Here is a 17,481-nt window from a genome sequence, read left to right as displayed (position 1 = left end):
AAATCAATAGATAACAAGGCACCTCGTAAGGCCCCCACGAGTACCGAGAAATGTAAAGCCGAGGTCGGAGGTGAAGCCGGCGCTCTGCTCTGACGGACTGTCAATCGCCCGTTCAACGCAGAACATCCGAAACACGTTAAACTGCTTTAGGCAAATATTTGGGCACGCCTCCAAAGGAGCCCAACTGAGTCCAATCAACCCCACCTACACACCGACAAATGACACTGATAAGACCCATTCAGCGATTCCGATGGGCTCCATAGTGGTTCCCCGCAAAACCCCGTTGCCGAATGCACTATAGCTCTCCCACGTGGATCCCTGGGGTAGACCCCCAGTGAAGATAGCAATCGACCAGAGATACGTGTGGCTCCTATCTACGGCATCGACCGGCCTGGTCAGTAAGCTGGATGGCGAAATTCAAAAATATGGCCCAATTGATTTCCCTTGCCGGACTAGGACAGAGCTTACTAGCTGCCCAATGTATGTCGGTGGGGGAAACCGTATAAAGACCAATGCTGCATACCCAACGAAAATGAGTCTGCAAGCTCTGTTATTTCGACGATTCCGAATTGGGGCAAACAATGGAGAAATCAGAACCCAGCATCGGCTCACTCGAGAACACCCAGCTCGGCACGTACCAGGATGAACAGCTGTACCGATTGGGATACGCACCTCAGCTGCGCCGCACGCGCAAGCTGTCGACGATGATCTTCATGTCCCTGTCGATTGCGTCTATTCCCTATGGAGTCGGTAGCGCCCTCATGAACGCCGTCTATGGCGGCGGCCAATTATCCCTGTTTATCGGACTCTTGGTGGTGTTAGTGTTGGATGGTTGTGTCGCTTTATCTCTTTCAGAACTCGCTTCGAGATACCCTACCTCATCTGGAATCTATCACTGGTCATTCCAGCTCATGAAGAATAGCGGCAGCAGGAAGTTAATCTCATTTGTCACGGGCTGGATCTGGCTGATTGGAAATTGGACTATATCCCTCTCAGTCAACTTCGGTATTGCATCTCTAGTTGTCGCTACAGTCTCTATCTTCTATCCCGACTGGACAGCCTCATCCTGGCAATTGCTTCTCATCTTCTACGCCATCTGCCTGCTCGTCTTCGTGGTCTGCTTCTTCCTCGACCACCTCCTCGCTCTCATCGACACCATCTCCGCCGCCCTCACCGTCGTGACTTGCACCGCAGTCGCCGTCACCCTCCTCGTCCTCGCAGAGACCGGTCGTCACGATGCCTACACGGGCTTTTTGGGTTATGATCCCAGCTTCTCGGGTTGGGAAGAAAACTTCACCTTCTTCATCGGCCTATTGCCACCCGCATACGCATTCTCCGCACTCGGTATGGTGACTTCTATGGCCGAGGAATGCACAGACCCAGAGATCCAGATTCCCATGGCAATGAGTCTGGTACCCGTAGTTGCCGGTATTGCAGCTCTAGTTTTCGTGGTACCGATTTGCTTCACACTCCCACCGCTACAGGACATCATCAATGCTCCATATGGCCAGGCGTTGCCATATATCATTCACGTGGTGACAGGTTCACCCGCCGCATCAATCGTCCTCATGGTTCTTATTCTGTTCGTTGCATTCTTCTGCTCCGTCAGTATCACAACCACCGCCGGACGATGCACCTGGGCCTTCTCCCGCGACGACGCAGTCCCCATGTCCCGCATCTGGTCCTCTACATTCAGAGACAGCCCACTAGCCGCACTGTGCTTGGTGACCGGTATTGAGATGCTGCTGGGACTCGTCTACCTCGGCAGCAGCAGTGCATTCACGGCGTTCGCGTCTGTGGGCGTGATCGCTTTGGCTGTGGCATATGCGATCCCCATCGCGATCAGCTTGTTCATCGATCGCCGGACGGAGATCAGCCAGGCCCGGTGGAAATTGAACCCTATCATTGGGACTACAGCCAATATCATTGGAATCTTATGGATCGCTTTCCAAGTGGTTCTATTCAGCATGCCTGTGACGCTGCCCATCACCAGTGAAACGATGACCTACGCATCGGTGGTGTTTGTGGGGTGTGTTTCTTTAAGTTTGGCATGGTATATAGCCTATGGGCGTAAACGTAAGCAATCTCTTCGCCCTCAGCATGAAGGCAAATTACTAACTTGGACGCCAGATTACAAAGGGCCTGTAGAAGAAGTTAGAAGTTGATCCTCGGGAGGCTTCGCAACTTGGGAATTTGAATTTTTGATAGCGTGTCTTTATTTGCTTTTATCTGATATACAACCTAGTATCATTCAATATATTATATTTTTTTTAGTGATTGAATCATCCTAAATCTGGACCCATTCTCGGTGTGTAGCAGCGTGGGACAGCAAGGGCCAATTTTCGCGAGCACACCGCCGGATCCACCTGGACACTGCCCCCCGCAAAAGCCTGGAAAGCCCCGATGGGTACGGACAGGCACCAGGGCCAAACCCATCGAGGATTACGCCATTCTCCGCCGATTGATCGGATTAGGAAGGCCGGGGAGATACGAGAGGACCCGAGGACCACGTTCCGGGGAACAGACAGCCAATCAGACACCACCGACTGCAGGTCCACTCCTGCCCTAAGACATTTCTAACGGGAATTCCAATGTTGACTCTTATCGGCTTCGTCTGGGCAAAAACGGACGATCTAAGGTGCAAGTTGGCCAAAAATTTTACCTAAACGGGCTTAGAGCCACACTTGGTGATCTGCGCCTTTGCAAGTGTAGCTATGAGCTGTTGTACGTAGTAGATATGCATCGCAGTTTATTTAAAGTCATTTTCATTCCCCCAATGGCAATTGTATAATAGTGTGCCAGTCAATTTGGATATTGGACTGCGAAGAAAAAGTTCAGAATGGATTTCACCGATCTCGGGCTTTCCTCCGACGCCCTGCCCTTCCTGGGTCTACTGGCGTCCGTTCTCGTGTGGATATTCGTTAAATGGCCCTTGCGGCGTCAATTGAAAGTCCCCGAAATACAGGAAAAGGAGCCTGAACCTTTCGTCAAACCACTTCCAAATCCTCATCCTGAGGATCCGAATTCCAAATCGCCCAAGTTGTACCGTCCGTTCCGCCATGGACCTAACTTCGTCACTATGGGGATCCGCAAACTCAACTGGGATAACTGGATTGAGATGGATTCTTATTTCCTGCGTTACCACGATATGAAAGCATCGGAATTGAAGAAGAATTTCAAGGAACATGTCAAATACGTCGATAATGCTGTTACCAGAGATGCTTGTTTCGAGCTCAATGAGGAATTGGTCCGGCACCTTACACATCGGTATCCCGAGACATACCGATTGGAAGGTGGAAAGGTGCACAACAGTCTTACTGGAGAGGCCTTCACATACCCTGCAGGTAAGCTTGAGAACCAATTCCTGCGACGAATCTATTCGACTAACAGATGCAGCAACACCGGACGATGCCATGGCAATGTCAGCACTTCTGGTGCAGGATGATCTAGTTCTCATGATCAAGAATGACGGTATGTTTCTTTCTGGAATTCGTCCGTTGACATTGCTAACCCCGATACAGACGGAGAATACCACCTCGACGCGGCCGCAGTCTGCCTCCCCGGCTTCTGGCGTCTAAAGGAAAAGTTCAACATGTCTCTCGATACACTTCACTTCGAAGCCGGCGTTCCCCACTACGCGGCCAAATTGCAAAAGTCCATGAACAGATTCATGCTAAGACTCACCCCCGACAAGCCAGTCGAGCGCAACAACGTACGTTTCCCTCTCCCCAAATACCCGAACAATTCTAACCATTCCATACAGTTCTTCATCCAACTCGATGACGGCCTCCACTGGTCTCACCGCATGGGCGACCAACAAGGAACAGAAGTAGCCTGTTAGTTCCCCCTCTCTTCCCTTCTTCGATCTAAGACTAACTTATTTTCAGCCTGGGCAACAGCAAACAGCAGAGGTCTTAGCATCGACGAAATCCACCTCCGCTCCGAGCGCCAGACTCTCCGTCGCCTGCCCCGCTCCGGCGCAATCCTTTTCACCATCCGCACGTATTTCGAGCCCGTGACCAAGATCGCGCAGGAACCTCATATCCCCGGGCGTCTAGCGGAGGCGATCCGCGCTTGGGATGAAACAGTTTCTTTCTACAAGGGTAGGTCCCACTGGGAGAAGATCCTGTTGCCGTATCTTGATGAGCAGGACCGGTTGCAGAAGGAGAAGGGGATCGTGGAGGAGGCTGTGGAGGGGGAGTTCCCGTATTAGAGAAGCTTTTGGGATGTTTGGGAGTGTGGGAATTTGGAATTTCTTTTCGGTCCTGGGAATAGCGGGTTTATTAGTTTACGTGAACATGTTAGATATGGATGTACCAAAGTAGGTACTTGGTTTTTCTTTTCTTTGTTGTTGCGTTTTTCCTCTTTTGGTTAGATAGTCACATGTTGGGCATCTTCTTAGCACGAAGGATGGCGGGTTAGTCTGAGCTTAAAATACCTTATTCGTACCTGTTAAAGCGGAAGCATATGGATAAATTTTCGATAAAATTAGATAAACTACTTTTTTATAAACGTCCCGGAATGGTTATCCCATCGGCTTTCACCAATGATACCGATGTTTCCGTCCCTTGGTGTCAATGTACGCGATCTCCGATTCCAGCTCTGGGTTGTTGGCCAGCTTCCTTGAGAAACGACGGTTGGCCCACTGGAAACCGAATGTTTGTGCAATGATACCGGCGAGCCACACTGCTCCTAACGATATACACGCAATCCATGCGGTGCGATATAGAGGGGCATCACTCTGTGTTTGATGTTAGACAATTTTCAACTGAAAGGAAGGCTGACATACTGCTCTGAATACTTGGTTGCCGTACGTGCCGCCTAGGTGAGAGCATCCAACTGCGGTGTGTGTCAGTAATCGATTCTCAAAATCAGCAAGGATACCCGTTTCTTACTGTATACTGCATATGCAATCGCACGCTTCTGGGGTGTCTTGAAGTTCAATGATAACCAGGTTACATTGATTGGTTGCCAGTTTCTGAAACGAGTTAGTTCAATCGTCTAACCGGTAACTTGACTGATCACTCACGGGGCTGATTGGGTGACCAGGTAGGCTGCGTAGAAAGACCACGAAGCTTTAGATGTGATGGGTAGGCACTGCCATGAGAATTTCAGTAAGAACGCACACCGGAGTAGTCTATGAGCCTTACATAAAGTGCAACTAATCCTGCAAGAGTCCACACGGCCGAAAATATAATCGCATATCCAAATCGGCTATATCTATCCACGTATGCAGACAGCGCGATGCCAAAGATTGCACACAGCAGGTTACCCGGTGCATTGAGCAGGTTAGCGCGAATGGCGCTGAAGTTAAGCGACGTGATAATCGATGCACCCCAGGTGCCTAGCCCGTTCACAGATTGGAGACCTGTCAGGCACACGATGAGATATGGCCATGTAGCCCAGTGGAAAAGGACATCAGTTCTGCAGTGGCTACATATTAGTGCCTATTTTGGTGCCTGTCAAGCAAGGAGAGCACGTACATGTCTTTCCAGCCGATCTTGAGAGTATCCCCGGCTACCTGATAGTCTTCTCGTCGGGCTTGGCGCGCAATGAGAATATCAGCTTCATGCTCGCTGAGCCAGCCCTTTACGCGGATGAGTCCGCCAAAGAGATAGCCTGTATGATAGGGAGATTTTGGCACGATGGCAAAAGCCAAGACTCCAGCAGCTGTATTGGACATTTTGTTAGCTATGCAGTTAACACGGGCCAGGGAATGTTTATCACTTACCTATCGTAGAAACGCCACAGATGATAAATATCCTATACAATTTGATCACACGTTAGCAACACTCAGATTGATATAAAGCAATATCTGAACTAACCATTGCCATCCAGTTAATCCCCCTTCCAGATGTAACGATAACGCTCCCGCACAAATCAGCGACCCAAAAGCCGCAGCCAATGCCGGTCCAAGGAAGAATATCGCCGTGCGCTTTGCGAGCTCGTTTGGCACGTACCATCTTGACAAGGTGTATAGACCGCCGGGGATGAATCCGCTCTCTGTAAGTCCGAGGAATAGTCGTGCGGCGTACCAGCCACTGGCATTGGTGACGAACATGTGCAGTACCTCTACCAGGCCCCAGACGACGACTTGGGCGGGAAGCCAGTAGTGAGGGCCAATGCGGTGAAGAACAATCTATTCAAATAGTCAATTGGGGATTGATCTTCGAAAATCTAGAGGGATATTGAATGAATACATTTGATGGGATCTCGAGCAAGACGATTCCCAGCCAGAGGATGGAAATGCCTGCATTGGCTTCATCGGGGGTTATAGATGTATCGGACAGGAAGGTGGACGTGAGTACACTGGAGACGTTGGTTCGATCAATGGCCATCCAGGTAAATAGTAGCTAGGAGAGTTTCAGCAGGGGAGTAACATGGGAGAGACCATACTGATAGGGATACAAACGGAGAAGATGGGGAGGAAAAGAAAGTCAATTTTCCGAACAATAGCAGCTTCTTCTTCTGGAGTCCAGGTGACGAGAATTTGCTGGCCATTTTTAGAGATGGGATGAGAAAGAGTGCCTTGTTCTTCCAGGTCTGATTTGTTGATTGAGGGAGTATTTGTGCCGCTATTGAGTTGATGAACATTTAGATCAATGCTGGTTTTTTCATTGTCGAGGCTTTCCTCGGCAGTAGAATGAGACTGCATCTCTGTTATGTCGCGCTACGGTCGATGTAGTTAGAGTCGCAGGTAAGCCGGATGGCAACGCTGGAGTAGAACGATGCGTCAGAGGGCTGGTATCTCAATTGTACCGGGATCATGCATACCTAATATAGAAGTGCAGATTGCTGATATATTATAGCGATCATTAAACTCAGTATCAGTTTCCGACTAGCACTGTCCGGTCCAATCTATACCATTAAACCTATACGGAAATAGCGATAAGTTTTATAGGTCTATAATTCGACCTAGGATGTCGTCGTAGATCGAATTATGTCGTGACTTGTTTTGAGTAGAGGCTAATTCTTACTGGTCTTGATTGAGTCCTTCGAGTATGTGTGTGTCTCTTGTTTACCAATGAGATGATACTAGATGCAACCAACCCATAGCGGAATAATAGTATCTACCTACCTGGCCTTTCCTATTCAACTCTAGCATGGAATTATAAAAATATTATCTCGCATATTGTCCGAGAAACGGGACTATTGTTCTTTCGGTCTGATGAAAAACGCCCAAGCCTGTAAACCATGCTGCACATCTTTCTACATAGCCCATAATCTGTATATACCTCAAGGGAAGCGAAAAGTATTCGTATGCAGCTCAAATTTTTCGTTTATTTTATTTGGCTACTACCTTTCCGTGCTCAAATTCCTCTGTTGACGCCATAGATAGTTGATACACGCCATCACAGGGCTCTTGTACTAGCGCTTGATACTCGGGTACGCAGTATACAGCCAAAAGTTCGATGTCGGGAAATTTCTCCTTATTTCTGTTCCGCGCTTCAGATTTTCTGTAAGCCCGTTGACGCCATATATCGAAATCTTCACGCAATTTCAGGGGTCTAAATCTAGCATTTTGATGTTGAATATGCTGTCTATTGTGGGTAAATGTCATTGACGGGCTTATTCCGCACTTTAACTCCGTTCCGCACTGTTCCTCGACATACATGAATCATGTATGTATATGAGGCACATTTCATACGGATGATACATACACAGCTAAATTCACGCCATCCTAGAAATATTAAACTAGCGTCTCGATCTCCGGAGCCTTGCATGTACTATGGCGCATAGGACAGATATAATAAGCGGATTATTTTCACACTGGTCTCTTTTTTCCGTGGACCCTTAAAGAAACAACCCATGCACTAGGCCATAGCTGCTCTCGTCCACCGTTACACTTTTGCTTCACCATGTCTCCTACCCTCGGGTCTAACCAAACCTTTCCCACCTATTTCATAGGCCATGCCGGTGTGGGTCTCCTTTTTGAGGAGGGACCTCGAAATAAAATTGCACAGGCCAACTTGAGGGAGATTGGTGAAGAAATTCTAGCCCTGTCGCCGCGTCCCAAAGCCATTGTTGTCTTCAGCGGTCACTTTGAAGCAGGCGAGATCCATGGGCCCGGTGTACTTGAAGGTAAGCACATGAGTCTCAGTAAGGCTAGGCCAACATGTATATAGTGAATGTCAAACGAGGAACACACATTCAAGTGAGCAAGCCTAATTACCATATCCTGTTTGATGATTGGGCTTATGGTGGATATGACACTAATCATCCTTCCAGCATGACTTCGTCGGCGATTTACACGACTCTCATCCATTCGTCTATGAATACGACTGGCCGCATCAGGATGCGCCCGAGCTAGCGGTACAACTATGGGAGCATCTCCGCAAAGCAGGATTCAAGACGAAACGAGTGGAGCGAGGAGTAGATCACGGTGTCTGGGTACCTTTCAAGGTCATGTTTCCGGAAGAGAACCCACTTGATATACCCGTAATCCAAATCTCTACATTCCATGGGTATGATCTCGCGAGCCAGATTCGGTTGGGTCAGGCCTTACAGTCGTTACGGTACGTTTGAGGCTGGATCATTCATGTACAACGCTCACCAACTAACTTGTGACCAATAATATCTAGGCATGACGGTTATCTCATCATAGGCTCAGGCATGGCTGTTCATTCGTTCGCGTCCCTCGATGAGATTATAGATGCTTCAACAGAAGAGGAGAGAGAAGTTATCCGGGCCAAGGTTCTTACCGAGTCGAGAAATTTCGATACCAGTCTGAGAGAAGCAGTGACAAAGAAAGACGCAAAGGAGAGAAATGAAGCACTGCTGAAGCTGGAGGACTTGTATGAGTTCAAGCGCTCCCATCCAACTGTCGAGGTATGTTTTGTTGAACTTTTGTTAGAATATATTGAAATATATCTAACACTTATCTTACGTTTTAGCACTTTACACCACTTCTGGTTGCTGCGGCTGCAGCTGGAGATGCACAGGTCGAAGCCCTAGGTGTAGACTTGGTCGACCCAGGCTTCTCCTATCTCAATCTACGTTTCACTTAGGAAGTCATGATAAGAGATGTGTTTATTTTAATACCACCTTGGTGGATAATCCATGATCCTTGTCTGGCCCTGCGTATTGTAAAATACGATCGACCACACCATGCTAAGTGATTTTTCGATACTAGGTCAAAGAAGACGAGATTCCCAATGGTCTTAAACGCGTTTTCTCGGGAGGGAATGTCGCTTGAAGCAAGATGACAACTTTGACTGAGATCTCATCGAGAAATCAGAGTGCTTGCTGCAAGCTCCGGCCTTGGTTTTGGATCTGGGAGACTCAGAATGAAGCGATTCCGAGTCACTTTCCCTTGTTTCTGTGGGTTCTTTCGTCTCAAGCTTTCTGCTGTTCTTGACCACGCATTCGAGGTTCTCCAGCCCGTATATCCTTGAAGAAGTGGTTAGATGAGTCAATATGGGTATTGTAAGAATCTGGCTGCTAATTATAGGGTAAGATTGAATTGAAATACCTGGGTATTAATTAAGTGTAGCTAGATACTCACAGAGAAGAGAAATTCTCGGTATCCCAGAAAGGCGTGTGACCGAAATGCGGTTTCATGAAAGAATGTGGCACAGCAATATGACGAAGAGTCATATTGTATGCTAGGTTACTCCAAGGGAGGATTTCTCAACTAGGATATTGGATATTTGTGAGGCGATGCTTTCCCTCCGATGCTCTTGGAACTTTGGCAAAGAAGATTAAAGAGGATTAAGAGGAAGACCAAGGGATTAGAAGAGTTTGGTATAGGTATACATCACCAGCCTCCGTCCAGAAGGAGGAGTAAAACTAGATGATGATATATTAACTTATCAAAAATAGGAAGTGAAAACAGATGAGATATCTAAGAGAGAGGGAAAGATAACTCAATGAACCTAAGACTTGTATAGCGACAGCCGTTTTAAAAAGCGAAGTATAGAGTAATAGCGTGACTAGGGGCTCTGATACGCACCCGTCTTATATTGACCTTACTTTAGTATCATACGATGTATTATCTCATATAAAGAGAGTAATATCTGGACAAAAAGAATGATACACTCCTGATGGCTGAACCCTGTAATTTCAATATGTTTGACAAACTAGACATCTTGTTTGTTAGGTAGTTTGTTGGTTTCTAGGGACTATCAAGTGCCCTGTTTCCCCAAACCTAGAGCCTCCCCTCTAGCAGTGCCCTCATCAATAACTTCATCGTCTGCGATCCACTTCCATAACAATCACCGAGAGAAAGACTGCCTACTCTGAGGATCTTCACATTTGCCGCGACGCCCAGGCAACCCTTAAAGATACTCCCGACTATGGGTATAGCCGATCTTGCTGCCATCAGCAATAAAAATTGCGAACATGTGAGTTATGTTCTTGGGCATAGACTAATTTGATAATTTGCGACTTGAAGATACCATCAAAGACTGAAACAGCTTCGCTACAGGCTGGTGATTTTTGCCGCTTATTAGTACGACTTTCAATAATCGAAAAGCAGTATCATCGGTGCTCACTTTGTTGGGGCTTTGGTTTGGCTGCAACAAGTCGACTCTTAAAGTAAATAGCCTATCAAGCGATTATGACGCATGTCTGTCTGTCCGCAGCCTATTTCTCGACATTCATCAGGATACAGTTCCACTAGCCGGCAGAGCCCATGCCCACCTCGCTGTTTGCCTCGTCGATAAAACGGACGAGAATGTCAAGAATGCCGCCTGCGCCTCTTCCGTTGGACCAATTGCCGCCTCTCTTTCTTTCCTCGACGTGGAACGTGCAATTCCGATAAACGATGCGAAAACCCTCTGAAACACAGTATCATTGAACTACGATGGTTTAGATCAAACCAACACATAGGGATCTGGTAGACAGTTTATATAGTCAAGACTTCTCTAACACCACTCATATGTACGGGTTACAACGAGGTCTCGAATATCATAATGACAAGAATGAAAATAAAATTAAATGATAAAACTGAACTCAATCCACCATAGCATCCCCCACGCCAAAAGTCCACTGAACAGCCCACTATCTATCCACAGGAAGAAATGCACCCGGTTCTATTAACCACCTAGCATCCACCACCTCCGTCTCCTCCACCACCACCTCCGCCACCTCCATCTCCGCAGCTTCCAGAACTTCCACCACCAGAATCACTGCTACTAAAACCGCCAGAATAACCACCGCCCGAGGAGCTGCCACCACCCCCGGAACTTCGGTGCCTACTGCCAGACCCGGCGTAGTAATTGGTTCTAGCACGGGTAGTGGACGGTGCCTGCCTAGCCGGAGCGATGTTCGCTGGAACAGAAAGCGGCTTGAGCGCAGCTGGCTGAATCCTTGGCTCTTCTGGCTGTCCCAGGCCAGCTGTATTGTCTCCTTCTTTGCCTTTCAGGGTTTCAGCGGTACTAGATGGCGCATAGCTAGACGAGGCGGCATCCCATGGAACGTAGGCTGGCTTGGATGCTGCGGGTATAGCTTGCTGAGCTGCTTGTTCTTCCTGTTGTCGTCTTCGCCTACTCTCTCTGGACCGAAAGAGTTTGAAAAACATCTCTGGGGCTGAGATCTGGATCAAATGACTGCTGGATTCTTAGATTGCTTCGATGGTCTTTTCGCGGGAGACGAACCTTGTGTTTTCAAGAGCTCGCAGTATTGAACTTGTGGGATGAGGGTGAATAGGAAAAGAAATGGTGAACTTGATCGGATTTATAGATCATTGTTAGTGCATCTGTCGCGGTGTTCTAATATTATCTATTCCGTAGCTACCCTTCGATTCAGCCTCGGGCAACCGGGCAACACACTCTACATCCCTCCACTCGTTTTATAGTTTATGCAGAAGGTTTAGATCTTTCGAGCTCAATGACTCCGTTTTGACAAATATGGTGCTGGTATTGTTCGGAATCATCACATGCCTCGCTTCATCAAGTGTTATCGTACCGTTCACGGTGGCTTACGGGTGCATAGCCCGAATGACAGCATAGTCCAAAACGCAAGTGACAATGATATTCCCAAGCCTACATCCAAGGCTGACGAGCTCTTTGGCGAATCGCAAAGCAAGGGATCCTCGTATCTTGATTTAGGATGTTAGGCGTTCTCGGTATACCTCGATTTGACAAGATGATGCGGACAATACGAGTTCACGGATCGCCCGGCATGAAGGATGATATTCACTGGACACAGGAACAAGTGGATTACCACTCTCTCGGGAAAGGAAAACAAAATGATTAAACCATTTCTGTCAGGGAACATGTAGATCGTGATAACACTAGACATGAAGCGATCAGTCAGCAACTGATGGCCTATCCGCACGTGGGGAACCCATGACCCAATGACATGTTTGGGAGGCTATAAGCCCCTGGGTCGTTGCCCTGATCTACGTGGGGAGACAGCAGGTAGCCTGTGGAATTGATGGGCACCAAGGAGAAGTGGGAAAAATATCGGTATTATGCTTGTTTATGCCGCGGGTTGGACTCTTAGATTACCGTATGTGCCGATGCGGTCTTCATGCCAGCATTCGAGACAATATCACTTAGCATCCTCTAATCATATCTAGGTACTGAGTACATGTATGGATGTTGTGAAATACCAAGTAGAACCCTGGGCACCCTCATAACCCTGGAAAGCAGTGAACGCCAATTGAGAAAGGCGCAACCCCTAAAACATGTTCAGCCAAATATGTCTACTGATCGACATGGCATTTACACGCGTAGGTTGACTCTTAATCAAGTATGAACATATACTACATCAAATTGCCAGGTTTGTGGGACTATCGTACACATATAATTATTTACAACTATTCACACCACTCTCTACTCCTTTTGGGAAATCTCCCCAACCTCTCTCACCTCCCTGACCTCCCTGACGCCCGAACCCGCCTCACTGTTGCGCTGTTGCTGGACCTGGTGCTTCTTAGCCAGCTTCTTCTGCTGGTGGCGCTCGTGGTCCTCAGGCGAGAGCACCTTGCGCTTAGCAAAGCTGACATTCAACTTGCGGCCGTAAGGCGCCTTGCGGGCGAGGACCTCCTTAGCGTGGGTAGCGCTGTTCTGGTTGGCGAAATCGACGTGTCCGAATCCACGGGGCAAGCCCGTGCGACGGTCGACGGGAATACGGATATCGGTAACATCGGGGATGTCCTCAAACAGCTCCTGCAGATCCTGGTCTGTCAACTCGTAGGGGATGTTGCCGATGAAGAGGGTCTTGCTGGGCTTGCGGTCGGCCTGGGACTTGTATGTGGTGTTGGCGAACTGGACGACCACCTCGCGGCCTTCGAGGATGCCGCCGTGCTGCTGCGTGATGGCGCTTGTGGCTTCCTCGACGGTGCTGAATGTAATGTAGCCGAAACTGTGAGGAGATTGATTAGTCGATGGATCTCCATGTTGCTATGTAGAGTTTCCGGATTGGAACTTACCCTTTGCTCAGTCCGCGAGCATCGTGCACGATCAGTGCATTCTCCACGGCGCCGAATTTCTCAAACTGCTTGCGCAGGTCCTCGGCGGTAACGTCGAAGAAGAGATTACCGACGTACAGAGTGGTCTTAGGCACGGGGCCTTCGCTCACATATTGGCGTCGGCGCTCCTGCTTCTCCAGGCGCAATCCCTCTGGTGTGACGGATTCAACGTATCGGACTGGAGCCTTTTGTTCACCGTCTTCGGTGGAGTTCCATCGTGCCTGGGTGATTGATGGATAGGCGATACGCGAAGCGGCGAGCATCGAAGTGGGACATGTTGAGCGCAACACTGCACGAGAAGTGATATTTGATGAAGTGGCAACGACTGAGGACAATTGAAGCCGAGAAACGGCCCGGCGGAAGCAATGCCTAGAGAAAGGATGGGGTTAGCGATTGGCAATCTTCAAATGTTGTAAGCACCAGCGAGCGCCGAGGTTCGTCGGGGGTCGAACAGGACAAAACAATGGAATAGGCTCGCTTTGCTGTTGCTCACATCTTGAAATTTAATAACAGGCACAAATTTCGTAACCTCGTGTCGGAAAAAAAAAATAAAAGCTGGCTTGAGAAAAACACATGGAGCCTGGAACTTTTCCCCGGCACTGAGTACCGATAACGTCACGTGGCCTGTATACTCCGACGGAGATGAGAGAGCGCTCATTCACGAATGTTGCAGTAGATGAAGACAAACTAGTCAAACATATGGTTTTGATATATCAAAGGGCAATATTTGACTATAACCTCATATTATGATACAGTGAATAGTAACCCAGCAGCAGAATCAACCCAAACCCCCGCTTTTTCCCAAATAGTCTCGAGTTCCTCGGCCAAAAGCTATCTCACCCGACACAAAAGCGAGACACGCCTCATTTCTTCAATTCATTTGATCAATGGTCCAATAAAATGGTTCCAGGTATAAGAAAGGCCAGTATAGACCATATTCTAGCCAAAAGGAAGTACAGACAACATCATATAGTATGCACACTTTGTTCAAAGTGGACCTTGGCCCCGACCATTGTTTTGTTGAGACATTGATGTTGTGCCGTACGCTGTTAGTGGCACACCTGCACTGTCCGGACTGCTGGATGGTGGTGAGAACATCGTAGGTAGTCGCGGGAGAGCACTAGACACTGATGATACCCGCGTCGAGGCGAGGGGACTGGATATCGAAGTTTGTGACATGCTTCCAGACGGTGGAATCTGTGGGCGCTGTGTATCGATCATAGGCCAGAATTGATTTGATGTGTCAAAGGTAGGGTTTTGGATGTATGTGTCCCAAGCATCCTAATATCAACACGTCAGCATCCAGATCGAATGGCAAAAGGAGAGAGTTCAAACTTACCCAATCAAGATTGACCTGCGTATCCGGCATCTGTCCAAACATGCTGCTAAACGGCGAAAGCGCACCCGGCATTTCGGCCGAGCCGCCTAGGCCATTTGCCCCTGTTCTCATTGGCGAATCTCCCATTTTGAACATGGAATCAGTGAATGACGGCGGGCCCGGGTTCAGCGGACTCATCCCGCTACTCAGTAAACCGAGAGTCATGGCCGCATTTTGCTTCTCGTCTTGTGGCTCGAATGGAGCAGCTCCAGCGCTATTTTCAAGGCTTGGGACCGTCATGCGCAACTTGCTGAGCATCACCCCGAGGACGCTGGATCCCTTCCAGGCCTCCATGTTCTCATCGCGCGACTCATCCCAGATCTCTTTCGAGAGTTGGATTGCAGCGATCATTTCGTCGCGCCGCTCTCGACCCCAGGTGTAGGTGTCACCGGATGGTCGTCCACTCACCTGAAGTGACAGACCATGGTACAAGTCGAGACTGACAATGGTGGCTGCGAGTAAGAAATCGGCTGAAGTGAGGGAACTGATTCGAGTCCCACGACTTCTTAGACGTCCATTGCGTGATTCCTCGTGCATGAGCGCCTGGGTATGCAATAACTCCATTGCCGAGTCGATGCATGTCCTTCGAGAATAGACAAACCTAGGATTCTCTCGAGCGCGAACAAGGTATGGGCGATGAAGCACGCATTGAGCTTTGTTGTATATAGACATTATCTGCATGCGCGGTTAGTGTCGATGGGAGTTGCGGTGGCCTTCGAGCAACTTACAGAAAATCGCGACATGATGAGACTCGCAGAATCTGACTGGCACTGATCCATAGGCCGAATGCGCAGGTGGTCAGGAATCAAGTCCCTCGCTTCTCGAAGTTCCGCGTCAGTTTCCATGACCTTCTCGTACGGGGCTGACGAGATAGCAGAGTTCTGTTCGTTCACACGACCGAAGGCATACGTCAGGCGTCCCTTGGTAATCAAATATGATATCGTGGTTGGTTCACTCAATGGACGAGGTAGCGGGAGCTCCTTGCAGTCTTCGTCGAAATCTTCATCGTACAAATTGCATGGTAGCTCAGTATCGCTATCTGTAGAGCGGATCATACTCGGCAAGCCGACCTGGAATGAGAACAGAAGATCGGCTTGGCGCACAAAAGTCCACACTCGCCGTCGCATTTCACCCTGGAAAGGTGTGATGTTTGAGAACATTTTAGAGTCACGGTGATATCCTGAGCGCATTGCCAAGCGGGCAATGACGCCCGTCATGACCCAGATCGAGACGTCCGCCTCTCGAGCCTGAGAGAAGTCGGCCATCAAGTGGAATATGAGCGCTTCAATCAAAAATGGGTGAGGTTTTGTGTAATCCGCCAATGTTAAACACTGTGCTACATGATTTCGGAATCCCCCTGCCATATCGATGGACTTGCCTCGGAATTCAGGCGGCTCGTCATTTTCTTGATGGTAAGATAGCATTGCTAATCTCATCATTCCGAAGAGCATGGCAATCCACACAAGTTCTGTTTTGGCAGGATCTTCCCAGTGTTTATTGTACTAGCCAAGTCAGTTCGACTTCATGATTGCTTTCGTCGATGAACCTACCTGTGCTTGGAATGAGGGGCTATGAAGAATACCTGAAGAGAGTCAGAACCATCATGGGCTGAAAGACTGGATGATACTCACCGGTTGCCGGGTCACGGAAATTGAAGTAGCGAGCTACGAGGATATCAGTTGTATACTTAGATGGCAAGCCAGTCATGATCTCGGCACGGCTCATCGGCTTGCTTGCACCAAACAACAAAGTCGAGCCTGGTACATCATGATCCGGCTGAGCTGCTTTTACTTTCAGTAGCTGCTCGTCGAGCTGCTTCTTGTGTGTTGTGAAGAAACTTCGCACTTCAGAGATCTACTCAACGGATTAGAGGGATCAAACCTTAGTGAAACCTCACAAACTTACATCATTCAAGACAGAAGCCCAATGAGCATCACTGATGTAGTAGGATTTGTTATTATCCATTTTCATGATACCAAATGACTTGGTCACTTGATCTGTATCACTCTCATCAGCACCCTCCATGCCCTCTTCCTCCATCTCGTGCTCATGGGAAAACCGAGTTGATCCCGCACTGCTCTCCTCCGAGAGGGCTGCCATGGCAGCAGCCGGACCAGCAGATTGAGACCCATTTGTCATCAAGGACAGAACCAAGCCTTCTAACCGATCGATGCGATTCTGCATATCATCAGGGGTATTAGACGACTGCTGGGCCGAGTTCTTCTTGCGTGAGTTGGCTTGCGCATAGTTACATGAGGCGGCGTCGCCTCGTTTGATACAGTTTTCGCAGGGGTTTGAACGATTGCATTTCAGTCTAAGACCCGTTAGAAAAAAAAAAACCTAAACATGTCTTAAATGCTTACTTCCTGTGCCGACAAGGCCCACATGACAGAGGTACCCGGTTTCGTTTGCGAATGATTCTATAATCTGGCGAGTGGCCAGCACTCGACGGGTTTGTAGAAGGAGGTGTCGGGGTCATTTTATTGGGGAGTGGCATGATCAGAGGTTAAGATAGGTGAGTGATCGAACGGTCTCAAAGTCCAAATTTCGGCAAACCCGTTGGCATAAGCACTACAGCTGTGCTTCTGATCAGCGGCCCAGCTGGGCGGGGTGCTTCAACCACCTCCCGTTGTTTGCACGACGCTAAGGTCGAATCAAACGTGCCCTCGTTTATTCCACAAGCTGA

General features: G+C 48.5%; 6 protein-coding genes across 6 annotated transcripts; 3 read left to right on the top strand and 3 right to left on the bottom strand.

The window, feature by feature from the left end:
• Positions 1 to 581: 581 nt before the first annotated feature.
• N7457_006321 (uncharacterized protein) lies at positions 582 to 2,165 on the top strand (the record flags this gene model as incomplete). Its single annotated transcript, XM_057177365.1, has 2 exons — positions 582 to 2,076; positions 2,131 to 2,165. 2 exons carry the CDS (start codon positions 582 to 584, stop codon positions 2,163 to 2,165), a joined length of 1,530 nt encoding a protein of 509 aa, XP_057031667.1.
• Positions 2,166 to 2,839: 674 nt separating this feature from the next.
• On the top strand, positions 2,840 to 4,213 carry N7457_006320 (heme-dependent oxidative N-demethylase family protein; the record flags this gene model as incomplete). The annotated part of the gene is made up of 5 exons (XM_057177364.1): positions 2,840 to 3,344; positions 3,391 to 3,471; positions 3,522 to 3,712; positions 3,764 to 3,836; positions 3,888 to 4,213. The coding sequence occupies 5 exons, from the start codon at positions 2,840 to 2,842 to the stop codon at positions 4,211 to 4,213; spliced, it is 1,176 nt and encodes a 391-aa protein (XP_057031666.1).
• Positions 4,214 to 4,540: 327 nt separating this feature from the next.
• On the bottom strand, positions 4,541 to 6,655 carry N7457_006319 (Major facilitator superfamily domain general substrate transporter; the record flags this gene model as incomplete). The annotated part of the gene is made up of 10 exons (XM_057177363.1): positions 4,541 to 4,741; positions 4,790 to 4,839; positions 4,896 to 4,978; positions 5,030 to 5,097; positions 5,151 to 5,424; positions 5,484 to 5,670; positions 5,732 to 5,763; positions 5,826 to 6,139; positions 6,201 to 6,353; positions 6,413 to 6,655. 10 exons carry the CDS (start codon positions 6,653 to 6,655, stop codon positions 4,541 to 4,543), a joined length of 1,605 nt encoding a protein of 534 aa, XP_057031665.1.
• Positions 6,656 to 7,859: 1,204 nt separating this feature from the next.
• N7457_006318 (DODA-type extradiol aromatic ring-opening family dioxygenase) lies at positions 7,860 to 9,008 on the top strand (the record flags this gene model as incomplete). Its single annotated transcript, XM_057177362.1, has 5 exons — positions 7,860 to 8,082; positions 8,127 to 8,155; positions 8,230 to 8,516; positions 8,583 to 8,829; positions 8,895 to 9,008. The coding sequence occupies 5 exons, from the start codon at positions 7,860 to 7,862 to the stop codon at positions 9,006 to 9,008; spliced, it is 900 nt and encodes a 299-aa protein (XP_057031664.1).
• Positions 9,009 to 11,044: 2,036 nt separating this feature from the next.
• Positions 11,045 to 11,521, bottom strand: N7457_006317 (uncharacterized protein; the record flags this gene model as incomplete). Its single annotated transcript, XM_057177361.1, has 1 exon — positions 11,045 to 11,521. The coding sequence occupies one exon, from the start codon at positions 11,519 to 11,521 to the stop codon at positions 11,045 to 11,047; it is 477 nt and encodes a 158-aa protein (XP_057031663.1).
• A 1,258-nt stretch (positions 11,522 to 12,779) lies between these two features.
• On the bottom strand, positions 12,780 to 17,292 carry N7457_006316 (uncharacterized protein; the record flags this gene model as incomplete). The annotated part of the gene is made up of 9 exons (XM_057177360.1): positions 12,780 to 13,311; positions 13,379 to 13,786; positions 14,463 to 14,698; positions 14,757 to 15,470; positions 15,524 to 16,297; positions 16,346 to 16,377; positions 16,427 to 16,649; positions 16,701 to 17,109; positions 17,159 to 17,292. 9 exons carry the CDS (start codon positions 17,290 to 17,292, stop codon positions 12,780 to 12,782), a joined length of 3,462 nt encoding a protein of 1,153 aa, XP_057031662.1.
• Between the last annotated feature and the right edge of the window lie 189 nt (positions 17,293 to 17,481).

This window comes from Penicillium paradoxum, assembly GCF_028828445.1.
Source record: "Penicillium paradoxum strain IBT 22861 chromosome Unknown utg000005l_segment0_segment0, whole genome shotgun sequence".
NCBI lineage: Eukaryota > Fungi > Ascomycota > Eurotiomycetes > Eurotiales > Aspergillaceae > Penicillium > Penicillium paradoxum.
Note: the sequence above shows the minus strand (reverse complement) of the source record. Positions and strands in the feature narration are given on the sequence as shown.